General features: G+C 43.2%; 1 protein-coding gene across 2 annotated transcripts in view; it reads left to right on the forward strand.

Moving 5' to 3' along the window:
• Positions 1 to 13,705, forward strand: part of LOC129857584 (protein cordon-bleu-like) — a 59,180-nt gene extending 45,475 nt beyond the window's left edge. The window contains exons 10-16 of one of the 2 annotated variants that reach the window (XM_055925995.1): positions 2,599 to 2,754; positions 6,995 to 7,301; positions 8,083 to 8,204; positions 8,388 to 10,315; positions 10,463 to 10,582; positions 11,200 to 11,478; positions 11,997 to 13,705. In XM_055925995.1, the coding sequence (XP_055781970.1) occupies positions 2,599 to 2,754; positions 6,995 to 7,301; positions 8,083 to 8,204; positions 8,388 to 10,315; positions 10,463 to 10,582; positions 11,200 to 11,478; positions 11,997 to 12,080 (2,996 nt within the window). In that variant the 3' untranslated portion in view covers positions 12,081 to 13,705. The remainder of the gene's footprint in view (positions 1 to 2,598; positions 2,755 to 6,994; positions 7,302 to 8,082; positions 8,205 to 8,387; positions 10,316 to 10,462; positions 10,583 to 11,199; positions 11,479 to 11,996) is intronic. The other variant, XM_055925996.1, reaches the window with a different exon arrangement.
• Positions 13,706 to 14,907: the final 1,202 nt, after the last annotated feature.

Genomic DNA, 14,907 nt, shown 5'->3' on the forward strand with positions numbered 1-14,907 from the left:
TGTCACACTTGGAACGCAGTCAGTAATCTAAAGGGCCCGAGGCGCAGAGTTAGTCAGTCACTCCCACGGCCAGCTCTACTCCATGTGGTCCATCAGCTGCTGAGTAAGGGATGTGAGGCATACGTTGACATATTGCTCACATCGCTCAGCACTGGCTGCAATTACATCAGCCTTTTACTGGTTTTATCCCAATTGGCACCCTGTTCCCTTATAGGGCACTATTTATGACAAGAGCCCTATGGGCCAAGGTCAAAAGTAGTGCACTATACAGGTAATAGGGTCCTATTTAGGACCAATAAACAGTTACACCCCCGTGGCAGGCCGTTCAGCTCCAGTCCACACAGTGCCATCAGTCTTTGTGAGATCATGATCACAAAGATTTCTCTGAATGTTTCTCTGAGTTTACTGCTGCTCTGTGCCCATACTATGTATGTGATCACTGATATGAGTCAAAGCAGACCCCCTTTTTAAATGGAAATCCAAGATGACAATATTCTGAAAATCTATAGTCAACTGTTGACTAATTTTGATTAAACACTGTTACATAAAACACCACATATGAAGTTTCTTGTTTTGTCAAGTGGCCTACTGTTCTGAAGCCCCCTGGATGTCAGCGTTTGAGCTGGCCACACTGTTTCTTCACAGAAATATTTTGCACAAACACAGTCCTTACAAAGTTATGTCCTGAATGTGACCAGTTGATTTTGGGATGCAATGTTCAGACATTCACAGAAGTAGCGGCAGCGTAACACAATCATCCAAACCCGGAAAATGTAGACGACATTAATTCTAGCGCTAACTGATGAAAGATTGACGTAACACAAGCAGTCATAGTTAGCTAACAGAAACAACAATGTGAACTAACTAATAGAAATAACTATTTACAATTCATCACGTCAAGGGTGAGCTCACAATTGATCAAAATAATTGAGTAAAACACTTTCTAAAAATCTAATGTAATCCGGCGATGGGTAGTGTGTGCACGCCACCCTGTTTTGTTTTTTCGCGTCAACCAAAGATAATAAGAGGAGGCAAGATAAGTTTGGTCTGTTTGCAGTATGCATGTTGAAGGGGATGTGTTGTCTATGATCATTCACTTACGGAAGTTTACTCGAAAGATGAGTGAAATATTCCTTCACCTCATTATAACATATTTTGTCTGACAGATGTTTACGTGACACCCAGAATGCATTGTATAATGTCAACAAACATGGCATCACACTTAGCTGGCAAATAGCTTCGCATTAGCTCATCATAATCAGTACAACATTCAAAAAAGTATTTTACACATATCAAATGCAATAATCTGAATGCATTATTTGTCAACAGTACTTGAAAACGTGAATAAAACTGGAAATACATTATGCTCAATACATACTGTATGCTACAGTAGAAAAGACAACACGATATACAGAAAATAAGGCACTTACTTTGATAGGAACGCAGACATGTCCGAAGTTATTATTTGTAAGGAAAACAGCAATCGAGGCAATGCGAGCACCAGCCAGAAAATGTGCCAGGGGGAAAAAGTTTGTGCAAGACTGCGCAAATATCTGCATATTTGATCTGTGGAAACACTGGGGAGGTGCTTGGGCTCTCCTCGAAGAGAAAAGTTTGTCCGGCTCAGTAAAGCCTCAAACATACATTGTCCGAAACAGTGAAATGGGCTACTTTTATGTGTTCCGAGGAGGCGGAACACACCTCAATTCATACCGTTGTTAGAAAATCAAACTTGTTAGAAAATAATTAGAAATTGACAAGTTGAAACAGCCTTTAGATAATTAGCAGGCAGCGTGGGTTAACTGTCCTGTTGCGCATCAATCACATTTTGGAACAGTGCATTCTGACATCAGGTGCATAAAACAACTCACGCTGGGGTGACCGTTAAAGATATTTGGAACTCACAGGTGAAAAGGTTAAAACTGCAACATTTTCTCTCAGCCTCTTGGCAAAATGAGAACAATAACATGAGATTAGCTATCAAACAGCATTATTTTTTTTTATCTGACCCATGACAAAAAGTGTAGAATTGCAGGAAATTAGCTTTAAAATTGCAGCATATTTTCAGAGCCTCGTGACAAAATGTGTAGACTAGCTTTACAGAACTTCAAATTCTTTGGACACAAAATGTGTTAAAATGCAGGAAGTTAGCTGTTTTCCTAAAAAAATCATCTGTTTTTCTAAAACAGGGGCCCCCAAATGAGGGGGTCCAGCCCTGGCCTGGAGTGTTTTATGAAGCTCCATTTCTATCTCCCATAGCTGGAGTCTGGGGCGTAGTCTGATGTTATCTCTGCTCTGCTCTGTTTAAGGGGCTCTGATTAGAGACTGATCAGCAAGCAACACAATTGCCACTGAGAAGCTTCCATTCAAACGAGTAGCTTTACTGTACTTTCTCCACATACATTAAGCAGTTATAAGCAGCTTTCAGTTATTTGTTAATGTACCCATTCATTGATGGTCTTGTGTATTTTGTTTAATGTAAAAAAAAAAAAAAAAAATCTTTCTGCACAGTATGATGAACAAAGGCAATATAATTTAAGCTTATTGATTTCCCCCATTCTAACACCCAGTGCTTACTGCATCCCTCCTTTTCTTTAGGTGCTGAGCGTCCAGTGCCACTCAAACCTCTGCGAACCCCAGTACGGGAGCCCCCCCAGTTAGTCATCCCCCCACCCCCGCAGTACCCTCCCCCTCCCTCAGACCCAGACTCCCCTGATGCCTCACCAGAGAGCCACAGGGAGGAGGCCCCTCAGTGTAGGTCTCTCATCCCAGCTGACACCTCTACTATTGGGCTACCTTTCCCTCTGCTAGCCAGCCACTCTCCTTCCAACCTTCATGTCTTCCTCTAACTCCTCTCCTTTTTCAGTGCTGCTTCCCTCCCTGAACTTCATAGTTGTTGTTGAATGTTGAATGTCCCGGGTGGCTCAGTTGGTAGACCATGGTGCTTGCAATGCCATGGTTGTGGGGTTGAGTCCCAGAGGGGACCAGTACAAAGAGAAAAAAAAGTATGAAAATGTATGCACTAACTACTGTAAGTTGCTCTGGATCAGAGCTTCTGCTAAATGACAAAAATGTTAAAATCAATCTCTGTGTGTATCACAGTTTTCACTCTTAATGTGTAGTCCGGCTCATGTGGGCATTCTATCCAGGCTTGCCACGTCGTTCATCTCCTTTGCAGCCAGTTAAACAGTTACGAGGCCTCCTTTATAACAGACAGGCTGATAGGCCACCTGAGCCCAATGCTGAAGGTCAGCTGTGACAGTGAAGTTCCTTGTATCCCAAATGGTACCCTATTCTCTATATAATGCTCTTATTTTGACCAGGGCCTATAGAGCTCTGTTCAAAACTAATGCACTATATAGGGAATTGTGTGCCATTTAAGACGCAACGTTAATGAACCTGTGAGGCTTTTATCGTATGTTTTTTATCTCCTGCTGTCTGTAAAAGGCTGTGCTTTTCTGTTTCTGTTGTCAGGCTGCGATAGCGGCAACTTCTTACTCCAGGGCTCCAGAACACCTTTATCTACCCTGTCCTAGTTCTATCTCATGTCTTCTTTTCTCTCTCTTTGCCTCTCCCCTCCACAGTCTACTGCTGTGCCCCTGTCCGTTTCCCGTTCTCCAAGCCTCGGTGAACAGACAGACAGACTTCTCTGGCCTGCCGTCCTCTCACTGTCTTCCTCTCCTCCCTCGCCTCTTCTGCACCTTCATCTCTTCCTGCTGGACCTCTGCTCCTTCCATCCTCCTTTTCTGTTCTTAGAACTGCCCCTTGAACTTCCTTTCTTTCCCATCTCTACACTTTCAAATCCCCCTCTTGTTGATGTTTTTTCTTTTCCTTGTTTTTGTGGCTTGTTTTTATAATTGTCTGTATATACAGTATAAACTATAAGCCATTTTGTATTTCAGGTAGTTATACAGTGGTTGGTACGGTAGAGAACTAAGAGGAACGTGATGTGTGAGGAACGTGATGTGTGAGGGCTGATGGGGACAGGGATGTGTGTGATCAGTAGGCTGTTTAAGTGCAGATGAAATAGCCATACATGTATTGAGTGTGGAGTGATTGATGGAGACATTTAAAATTGAGGGTGTAAGGAAAGTCAAACGATATCTCCAAATCAATGATTTGATGGTGGTGGTAAAGGTTGTCTTTGTTATTGCTTAGTGTTTGTAATGGTTAGTAACTAGAAACCAGGCTGTTGTTTCTCTGCATGCTGATTGGTTGACTCCATTAAGGAGTGACCAATAAATCAATGACACTTTTTATGTGGAGGGTTCATTCTTTTTATGAGTTGAACTCCTGGGACATTGGTTAGTATTAGTGGGTTTGTGAGAAGCAGCTTCACTGTGACAACATATCAGTGTAGAGCTAAATAGAAGTCACTCTTGTTCACATGTCTTTAGCTTTTACGTTGGATGTGTGAGTGAAATAAATAACTCTTCTGTATTGGCTTATCCAGATATTCAGCCCTCTAAGTGCCTTTGTCAATAGCAGCATTCATGTGGGTTTTAATTGTGTTATATTGTACAAAAAAAGCATTTAAAAACATGTTTATCATTACAAGTGCAAAATTAGCATGGCGTCCAAGACAGATCATTGAGATCAAGGATTTCCTTGAAATGGACAAGCATGAAAACATTATTTTATCATTTCATTTGACATTAAAGACTTAACACCATTTGTGTATTGAGGCCATGAGGAAATTATTTGAGATTGGGATTTTGGTCTGTGTGTGCTGGTAATGTGGCTTAGTGTGTTTCAGTATGTTGTGGATAGAGAGATGATAGATGTCTATGACTGGATGTGTGTGAGAGAGTGTTACTGGCATAGAGAGAGAGTTACTGCCAGAGAGTCTTGACTTGGTTTGTGCATGGTTTGGGTTTATGTGATGGGAGCAAGGATGAGTTCATGTTTGTGTAAGATTTTGTTTTGGATGGCTAAGCCAGTGCTGGGAAAGGGTTGGGAGGGCCACTCTGTGTGAGTCACTGGATCTCCAGGAACAGGCTCTCTTCACCATTACAGCTCTGCCTGAAGTTGACAGGCCCAGCTCTCACACACTCATGGGTTAGGTGGCTTTAAAACATCGCTCTAACGACTTCTCAGTAATGTGCTCTGCATGCTGGCTGGATAATAATGTATACCTAATAAATGGAACATACAGTTAAAGTCGGAAGTTTACATACACTTAGGTTGGAGTCCTTAAAACTCGTTTTTCAACCACCACAAATTTCTTGTTAACAAACTGTAGTTTTGGCAAGTCGGTTAGGACATCTACTTTGTTCAAGACACAAGTAATTTTCCCAACAATTGAAGACCTCCACAAGTCTGGTTCATCCTTGGGAGCAATTTCCAAACGCCTGAATGTACCACGTTCATCTGTACAAACAATAGTACGCAAGTATAAACACCATGGGACCACGCAGCCATCATACCGCTCAGGAAAGAGACACGTTCTGTCTCCTAAAGATGAACGTACTTTGTTGCGAAAAGTGCAAATCAATCCCAGAACAACAGCAAAGGACCTTGTGAAGATGCTGAAGGAAACGGGTACAAAAGTATCTATATCCACAGTAAAACGAGTCCTATATCTACAAAACTTGAAAGGCCGCTCAGCAAGGAAGAAGCCACTGCTCCAAAACCGCCATAAAAAAGCCAGACTACGGTTTGCAACGCACATGGGGACAAAAATCGTACTTTTTGGAGAAATGTCCTCTGGTCTGATCAATAAAAAAAATAGAACTGTTTGGCCATAATGACCATCGTTATGTTTGGAGGAAAACGGGGGATGCTTGCAAGCCGAAGAACACCATCCCAACCGTGAAGCACGGGGGTGGCAGCATCATGTTGTGGGGTGCTTTGCTGCAGGAGGGACTGGTGCACTTCACAAAATAGATGGCATCATGAGGCAGGAACATTATGTGGATATATTGAAGCAACATCTCAAGGCATCAGTCACGAATTTAAAGCTGGGTCGCAAATGGGTCTTCCAAATGGATAATGACCCCAAGCATACTTACAAAGTTGTGGCAAAATGGCTTAAGGACAGCAAAGTCAAGGTATTGGAGGGGTCATCACAAGCCCTGACCTCAACCCTATAGACAATTTGTGGGCAGAACTGAAAAAGCATGTGCGAGCAAGGAGGCATACAAACCTGACTCAGTAACACCAGCTCTGTCAAGAGGAATGGGCCAAAATTGACCCAACTTACCCGAAACGTTTGACCCAAGTTATACAATTTAAGGGGAATGCTACCAAATACTAATTGAGTGCATGTAAACTTCTGATCCACTGGGAATGTGATGAAAGAAATAAAAGCTGAAATAAATAATTCTCTACTATTATTCTGAAATTTCACATTCTTAAAATAAAGTGGGTATCCTAACTGACCTAAGATAGGGAATTTTTACTAGGATTAAATGTCAGGAATTGTGAAAAACTGAGTTTAAATGTATTTTGCTGAGGTCTATGTAAACTTCCGACTTCAACTGTATGTATTAATGCTCCTGCTTTTGGCTTGATGGCCAGTGAGATAAGTGAGACGTTATACAATCTAAATGTTTTGCTCCAAAGCCAAGTGGGAGACCATAGGACTACGGTATATGATGCAACATGTCAATATCGTTCATGACAAATACTGAGTACAGGATCATAAGGTATGTTTAAGACTGCCCACATCAACGTAGGGGTTTCATTGAGCCACAAGTGTGTATCTCAGAATATATGTCTGGCTAACATTGTATAATAACATTTTTCTCACTCTTACCCTCTCTGCTTTCCTCCTTTCTCTGTCATGCACATGCTTGTACAACCTCTCTTTTTTTTGTTGCTGTGAACTGTTCTTCTCAATAGACCACAGATAACATTGTAACTAGATCAGCTTATTTTGCTTCATTATACAGATTTCTTCTGTCAGTTGATAATACTGATAATAATACTGATGATTATGCTGTTGATGATGAGGATGATGATCATGTCTACCACCCCTCTGCCCGGACCCCAGCTTGGCTGCACTCCCGGCGGCTCTCCGTGGCAGGACGCCAGACCCCAGACACAGAGCCAGAGGAGACTTTATCCATGGGCAGCAGTGGCAGTTACCAGGACCAGGGCTATGCAGCCTCCGAGGGCATGGCGGAGGACTCTGGCCTGGTCAGCTCCCCATCGGCCTCCAACACCACCCACCCTACCTCCCCTGACGGCAGCCTCTCCCTGAGCTCTTCTGGCTCCTCTCACCCCGTGATCCATCCCCTCACAAAGGACTGTTCTAGTGATAGTGACGAGGGCTGTGCCACGTGGGGCTCCAGACACAGGTACTGTAGCTGTGCTACCACTGATCTGCTCTGCTCACTGCATTATCATAGCAATGTTCAGGGTGGACACTTAGTAAAGTCAAACTCACACTGCTTTTCAATTGTTATCCTACCCTTATGCACTTACTACTACTAGCCTTGTCGCAGACCCTAGCTAAAGCTGTTTTTGTCATTAGAATGGTACCTAGCCTTGGATGTCCCAGTCAACCAACGAGTCAGATCCTCCCTGTGATTTACCAACTCCCTTCTCGCTCCCAGTTCTCAGTTCCACGTCTCACTATTTAGTCAGCTATCTCACGTCTCGCACGTCTCTGCACCGGCTTGTTTTTAAAGGCCTGTTTTACTACGCCAACAGTGCTTCCTGACTGAGTCACTGCAGTCCACATGTGTTGAAGCTAAGGGGCTACCTTCCAAAGCCTGCAGCGTCACTTAAATCTGCTTGGCTCTAAATTGAAAGCTCTGGGGTTTTTCTCAAGAAAATAGGCTCTACCTAGTCTGCAGGAGGAAAGTTCTCTTTGGCTTGGCCAAGAAGAGAAGAAATATGACCCCATGCCATTTTAGGTTAGTTTAGAAAAGACACGCATTAATAAAACAGGCATGCTCAGTGGACACCTTGAATTAAGTGTAAAAGAAATATAAACTCAAACACAAGTACTATGAATTAATATTTCAAGGGCAGTAGACTCCCTCACCTAAATGTAACTTTTAAACTTTTGAGTTAACTTGAGTTAACCTGCCCAACAGTTCAAAACTTAACTTGTATTACCCCCTCCTCCCTTAGACACAGCAGTGATATCAGCCACAACGACAAAGCAGGCAAAACAAAGGACATCTATGAAGAGGACCCAGAGCTCACCACTCAGCTCCACCAGACTCTGGCTGATCTGGATGCTGATCTAGCAGGTGAGCTTTTAGTAGAACACAAATTCAAAGAAAAAATATTTTATTGTCCATCAAATGCACATGAATTACATACTGGAGACATCCTGGAAACCACAATGGATGCACAGGACCAAAATAGACTTGTTGTATAGTCAATAAGCAGACCGGCTAACACATGTATTTTCATTTGTCCATGTCCACTAGATATAAGTCACATAGATGCTATTTCAGTGCAACAGCACCCCTACGTGAGGTCCACTGAGAGCAATGACATCCCCGTGTCTGTGGTGGATATGGAAGTCCCGGTCACAGCCATAGATGAAGTCCTGGAGGACTACGAGACACCGAGCATGACGGATCACCAAGCCACACTAATGAGTAGCTCTCAAACAACAGACAATAAAGACCTGAACCACAGTCATCATCATTCAAGTGTTGGTGGCATACAGAACAAAAACAACAACGCCTGTATGTCTGACGGCTCCAGCAAAGTCAGCTCTGCTCAACCACAGCCCGCGCAGCGCCTCAAATCACCTGGGAAGAAGCTTGCCAATGGCACCATGCGGAAAGACCATACAGCAGCGATCTCTAAGACTAAAGTTGAAGTTCAAAGACGGGAGTCCGCTGATGGAGCTGAGAGGAAAGCCTCACCTGTCAACAGCTCTCTCGCTGTCCCAGAGAGCCATTCCAAGTCCCCTGAGGAAGAGGTTCCCACCTATAGAGGCCACGCTGCCTCCCAGGCACAAACGAAAATCACATGTAGCCCAGTCTCCCGATTTGGTATGAAGACATTCACTATCGTCCCTCCCAAGCCCGCAGTTGCAACCCAGCCTCAGAAGCCAGCAGAGGCCCCGGCCACTCTGACAACAGGTGCCATTAGAATTGACGATCAGGGTAACATGGTCAAAGTAGCCATTGCCCGAAACAAGTTTGGCGGTTCCTCTGAGTCTGGGATCAACAAAGATGACTCCGTCTCACCACTCCTGGGGAAAGCCAAAGCATTCTGGAGCTCCTCGGAGAAGCAGGACACTTCTGCACCTTCACTCCCCACTAGTAGAGGGCCTGTCCCTTTCACAAAGACCCAGAGCCCAGAGTCTGAGGTCCACAAACCCACACATCGGGTTGTAGCCTCTGAGCCACCTGCAGCCAAGGCAACACCTAAGGGCTGTGAACCTGTAGCCAAGATGACACCTAAGGAAACATGCAAAGATGTTGTTGAGGTAACAAAGGACATCTCACAGGAAGCAGAGGGCAAGGCCCCAGTTCCAGTTTCAGAGACACCTGTGCAGCAGAAGACTATGAAACTGAACCCTGGTATTCTCCAAGATCAGAAGAGAAACCTTTCCTTCCTCAAGCCATCCAGGAGAACGTCCAGTCAGTACGTAGCTTCTGCCATTGCTAAATACGCTGTGAAGCCCACCATGGCCAAAGCTGAAAACTTCCAAGAAGTACCAGCGGAGTTGTCTGGCCCTGTGAGAAAGCCACCTGGTAGTTACGGCTATCAGAAAGAGGGTCGATCCTTTCATGTAAATCCACAGCGTTCCTCTGGTCCATCTATGAATGTACCAGTGAAGAAGGAGAGCAGCTCTGCGTCTGGATCCTATCACGCCGGTGCTAAATGTTACCCTGACTACCTCTCAGCAGAGAAACGGGTAGTCTCTGGTGAGTCGATGCAAGGAGTGGACAGGAGTGGTTATGGGAGCAGTTCTACCCTGCGAGTTGCTGGATGGAGCTCCAAGTCACTGGACTCTGATACAGTGGCCAATAACACTAAGCAGCATGGGCCCCCCAGACACCAGGCACAGATGACACCCCCACCACCAGCACCACAATCCCCTACTAAACAGGTACCTGTCGTCTCCAAGCCCTCGCAGGGTCCACCACCTGCACAGAGCAGATCAGAGACAGTAGGTCCCAAAGGTCATCCAGCCCTGGCAATGAAGCCTGAACCACCACGAGCAGCTGCAGCTGCTGCCAGCAACGACCTCCCAGAGCCCCAGCAGGTCAGTCTGTTTGGGCCGGTGAAGAAGTTCAAACCTGTGATCATGAAGTCGGTCCAGATGGACACGTCGCTACACACCACTCTGATGTCAGCCATCCAGTGTGGGGATGGGAAGGAGATGCTCAGAAAGGTGAGCGAGATAGAGAGACCGTCATGCTAACTTCACAAAGATCACTGTTTTTCTTTTTTCTTTTTAAGTGGAAGTCTACAGCTACTTATAATGAGTGTAATGTAGAGGTTTGGTTTCTAATTTCCCTGAATTTCCCTGTCGGACTAGGTATCGGACTCAAGTGCAAGCAGCACTTTGAAGAAATCGTCCTTTGTTGAGGAAGAGAATGAGCGATGTGTGCTACTGGCAGCCATTAGAGGCCAAAGTAACGCTGCAGGGCTAAGGAAGGTAAGCTATAGCCAAGAGTCAGATGGGGTTTTGCGTTGGTTTTGCAATGTCTTGATGTAGCACAGAGGATCTGTTGCATGTCACTAAATAGCTCAATTCAGGAGAACAAGCAGCACTATGTTTATTATATATATGAGTCTATTTGCGTTCCCCTTGAATGTGATGTGGTTTGTTTTCATGTAAGGACCATGGTGAAATGAGAGGAGGAAATGTGTAGTTGTGAGGGAGGACCGATGTGGTGAGCTCTAGAATGTTCCTGCCCAGCTCACCAGCAGGAATCTCAGAAATGTGCATTACTAAATCAGGTTGTCAGGGCAATAACGTGGAATTTAGGTTTGATAAAAAAAGAATGGAATGTTTGATGGGAGTTCTTGACTCTATTCCTTAGCTGCCTGTCAAATTTAGTTGGTGGAGCTAAAGTAGATCCAGGCTAGCGACAGCTTAACTTAGAGTTGCAAAGCTGTTTGAAATGCCTTTAAACCTTTGTTTTGCTGCCTAGTAAACCACTGCGGTTAACAAGGTATAAGAGGGAAATTGTGTGTGCGTGCATGTGAAAGCAGCCGTCAAATGGGTCTATGTATCTGGACTGCCATTGTTCCCCTCTCTACGCTCCACAGACCATATCCCAGGCTGCAGAGGAGCTTGACAAGTTCAGGAAGACTGAGGAGGAGAACAGAACTCTGTGTGATGCCTTCCCTGCCATGCCTCCCCCTCCTCCATTTGTGCCTCCTCCACCCCCCTCTATGCTCCCTCCACCTCCTCCTGCCCCTCCCTCCACTCAGCCCAAGCCCACTATGGTGGGGGATCCCCTGGAGGCTGGGGGGAATCCCGCTCTGGCTCGGGACGCAATGCTGGAGGCCATCCGCTCTGGCTCTGCAGCTGATCGCCTGAAGAAGGTACAGTACGTTCAGTACTGTAGGCAGCCACAATAACAATACATTAGCAACACACAAAAGAGGGAGACAGTTATTGGGAGCGAGTTTAGTCATCAAGTTACAGGTTGTCAATTCAATGTTTTCAGATAGAGCAAATGGAGGTGATCATAAATGACCTTTTGTGCATGCACTCACCAGCCAGGCAACTACCCACCATTTCTTACCTAGTATTACCTTGTCTTTTGTTGCAACATGTCTGTGACGGAACAAAGAACTCCTGGGAAACATTCTGTGCTAGTTGGTGACCAAGATTCCATCACGTAGTTCCACAGTCTGTGGGGCTGTGCAGCTTGAGCAATGTATTATTCCATTAGATTAATCAATGAGACAAATACAATAAAAACACTTCCATTCTTTACAAATGATTTTACTTCTTGCATGATCTGAACTCTGTTAACTTGAACTCAATGTCAGGCAATTTTTAATTGGTACAGAGCAAAGAATAACACAGGTTTTCATGTTTCATCTATTTTATTCAGGTCAATGCCCCCACAAAAACAGTTCAAGTGAACGGTAGACTTGGTACTATACAAGCAGCATCATCCCTCTCACAAGGACAATAAAGAATCTTCCAGAATGATTCCAGAACATCTTGCAAACCATCTGATTAGAATCGTCGTAGGCAGCCAAATAATATGTTGTCTTTCACCTTAATTTATCACTGTCCTTATGTATATGTATCCAGTTATGTGTACTTGAATAGTTGCAACAACTGGAAAGATGAATTGCTGTACAAAAGCATGTGCCAATAATTTTTGTTGCTATTTATTAGCTGCTCTTGCTGATAATAATAATCTTAAGAAATCATTTTTGCTCTTTTATTATTTGTCTTTTACTTTTTAATACTAGTCCACATGGAATTGATGCCTCATGCTGTCTTACTGTCAGTGTTATATTTGATTATTACATATTTGCTGTATATATTCCATGTAATAAGATGCAATGGATCAGACTCCTTGACATAGTGCAATGAGTAACACTGGTCAAGCATGACAAAATTTAGCTCCAAGGTGGCTCCAGGTGGTGATTAGGTATGTATCCCAAATGGCAGGCTTGTCCCTATATAGTACACTACTTTTGACCAAAACCTTATGGGCCCTTGGCAAAACTAGTGCACTAAATAGGGAATCGGGTACCATTTGGAACCTGCACTAGTTTATTTTGCAAAGCTCTGGGTTTTTAGATCTCATCTATGCTGCTATTCAACCTTTACATGTTTTTATTCTTTGATTTATAATGCCTAGAAAAGATGACTAACATATCCTTTCTTGACGTTACAAAAGCATTTTTGAAACATTTCTGTTTATGTGTAACTATTGGTGAATAATATCACCATGACTTAGTAAAATAGTTTACTAATCATTAGATATGAGTAATGAACAAGAGGTATGGGCTGTTACTCCATTTTCAGAAAAAAAGTCTGGTTAATATTTGCTATGATTTTATTGTTTATTTAATCACAAAGTGTTCTATGTTGTTTGCATGGGGCTCCAGTGCACAGCTTTTTGTTATTGTATTCAACTAGATCTGATGTGCAGTACTGTACATGAGCTTGTCTCTCTAGACGTTTTATGGCATTACTATAGTAGTTGAAAGAAAGCAAAAGTTAATATTATAATATATTTTACAAATGAAGTACTATCGATATTGATCAGAATGACTGAATGATAGACTTAAAGGGCCACCCAGTGTAAACCATGAAAATAGGGACCACAAGATTCTAGACTGGTCTATCAAAAGATGGATTCATAGGTTGTCCAGTTCCTTAAAATTCAGTTTAGACGTTTTCTTATGTTCTAGATCAGGGGTATTCAACTCTTACCCTACCAGGCCTGGAGCCTGCTGGTTTTCTGTGTTACCTGATAATGAATTTCCCCCACCTGGTGTCCCAGGTCTAAATCAGTCCCCGATTAGAGAGGAACAATGAAAAAAAGCAAAGGAACTGACTTCGAGTTCCAGAGTTGAGTTTTAGGCTAGAAAGTTGTATATTTTGTTAACTACAGATAAATGATTACAGTAATAAACTGTTGTTAAAATTGGAAATAAATAGAATAGAAATTCAATCAAATTTAGTTTTATAAACTATTGCTTTTTTATGTTAAGTGCATGTTGTTTTTGGAAGAATTTCACATTTTATTTCATCCACAAATTATACTTTTTTCAATAAATGATTTTTGTAACCATGTAACAGTTTTTTCTTCTGTACATTGTTCTTAAATACTGTCTGGATGTGCACTTTAAATTACATTGTAGCTATAATGTAAGTACAGTGTAACTACTTGCAATAACTTTAATCCTAACTAGGGTTGCGCATTTTGGAGAATATTCAGATGTGGAAACTTTCCGTGGGAATTAGCGGGAATATATAGGAATTAACGGAAATATATGGAAATTAATATTTATACCATTTAAATGTAGATGCTTTTTCCATTGGATATATTTACCATATCATATGGAGACAGGAACATAAATCTTTTACCTTTTCATAACTAGACATAATTGCAAATGATTAAATCCTTCCAATAGAAATAAAAAAAACTATTTTGTTATGAATTTAACTTTAAGTGAGTTGACTCTTCACATGGGATGATTTCACTGAACAACAAAAGGGAATATTGAATGATCCCCAATGAGCCATCGCATCTTCCAAAAACGTTTTCAACATACATCTAAAATGTTAGTCTAGAAACTAAAACTTTGGTTGTCTTCCTCTCAGGCTTCCATGTCTTCTCCCGGGACCTCCTCAATGTCCACCTCTTGAACATCAGACTCTGAGGCCTCATCTTCACTGTCATTTTCCAACCTTGTTGAGGATGGCTCGTTGTCAGGCTCAAAAAGCCTCAAATTTGCCAGGATGGCCACCAATTTTTCAACCTTTGTGTTGGTCAGCATGCTACGTGCTTTGGTGTGTGTGTTCCCAAACAAGAACCAGTTGCGCTCTGAGGCGGCTGATGTTGTGTGGGATTTGGAGGATGATGGAGGCAACAGGGGAAAGAGGCTCAGATCCACAAAGTCCCTTCCACCAGGTGGCTGATGAGATATGTTGGTTGGCACTACTGCCATATTGCATCTCCATCCCAAAGCCCTTGCTTGGAAGTGTACTTTGCCAGACTGCCAAGAACCTTGCCCTCATCCAGGCCAAGGTGGCGAGATGACACCATATGCCTTGTTGATCTCTGCACCAGACAGGATGCTCTTGCCTACTTGGGGTCCAACATGTACGCTGCGGTGAGTATGGGCTTCAGGCAGAACTCTTCATGCTTTTTGATGCATTTCAGAACTGCAGTTTCCTCTGCTTGGAGCAACAGTGAAGTGGGCAGGGCAGTATGGATTTCTTCTCGTACATCTGCAAGCAGAGTTCGAACATCAGACAGGATGGGATTGTCTCCC

Source organism: Salvelinus fontinalis, chromosome 6 (assembly GCF_029448725.1).
Source record: "Salvelinus fontinalis isolate EN_2023a chromosome 6, ASM2944872v1, whole genome shotgun sequence".
In the NCBI taxonomy this organism is placed as follows: Eukaryota; Metazoa; Chordata; class Actinopteri; order Salmoniformes; family Salmonidae; genus Salvelinus; species Salvelinus fontinalis.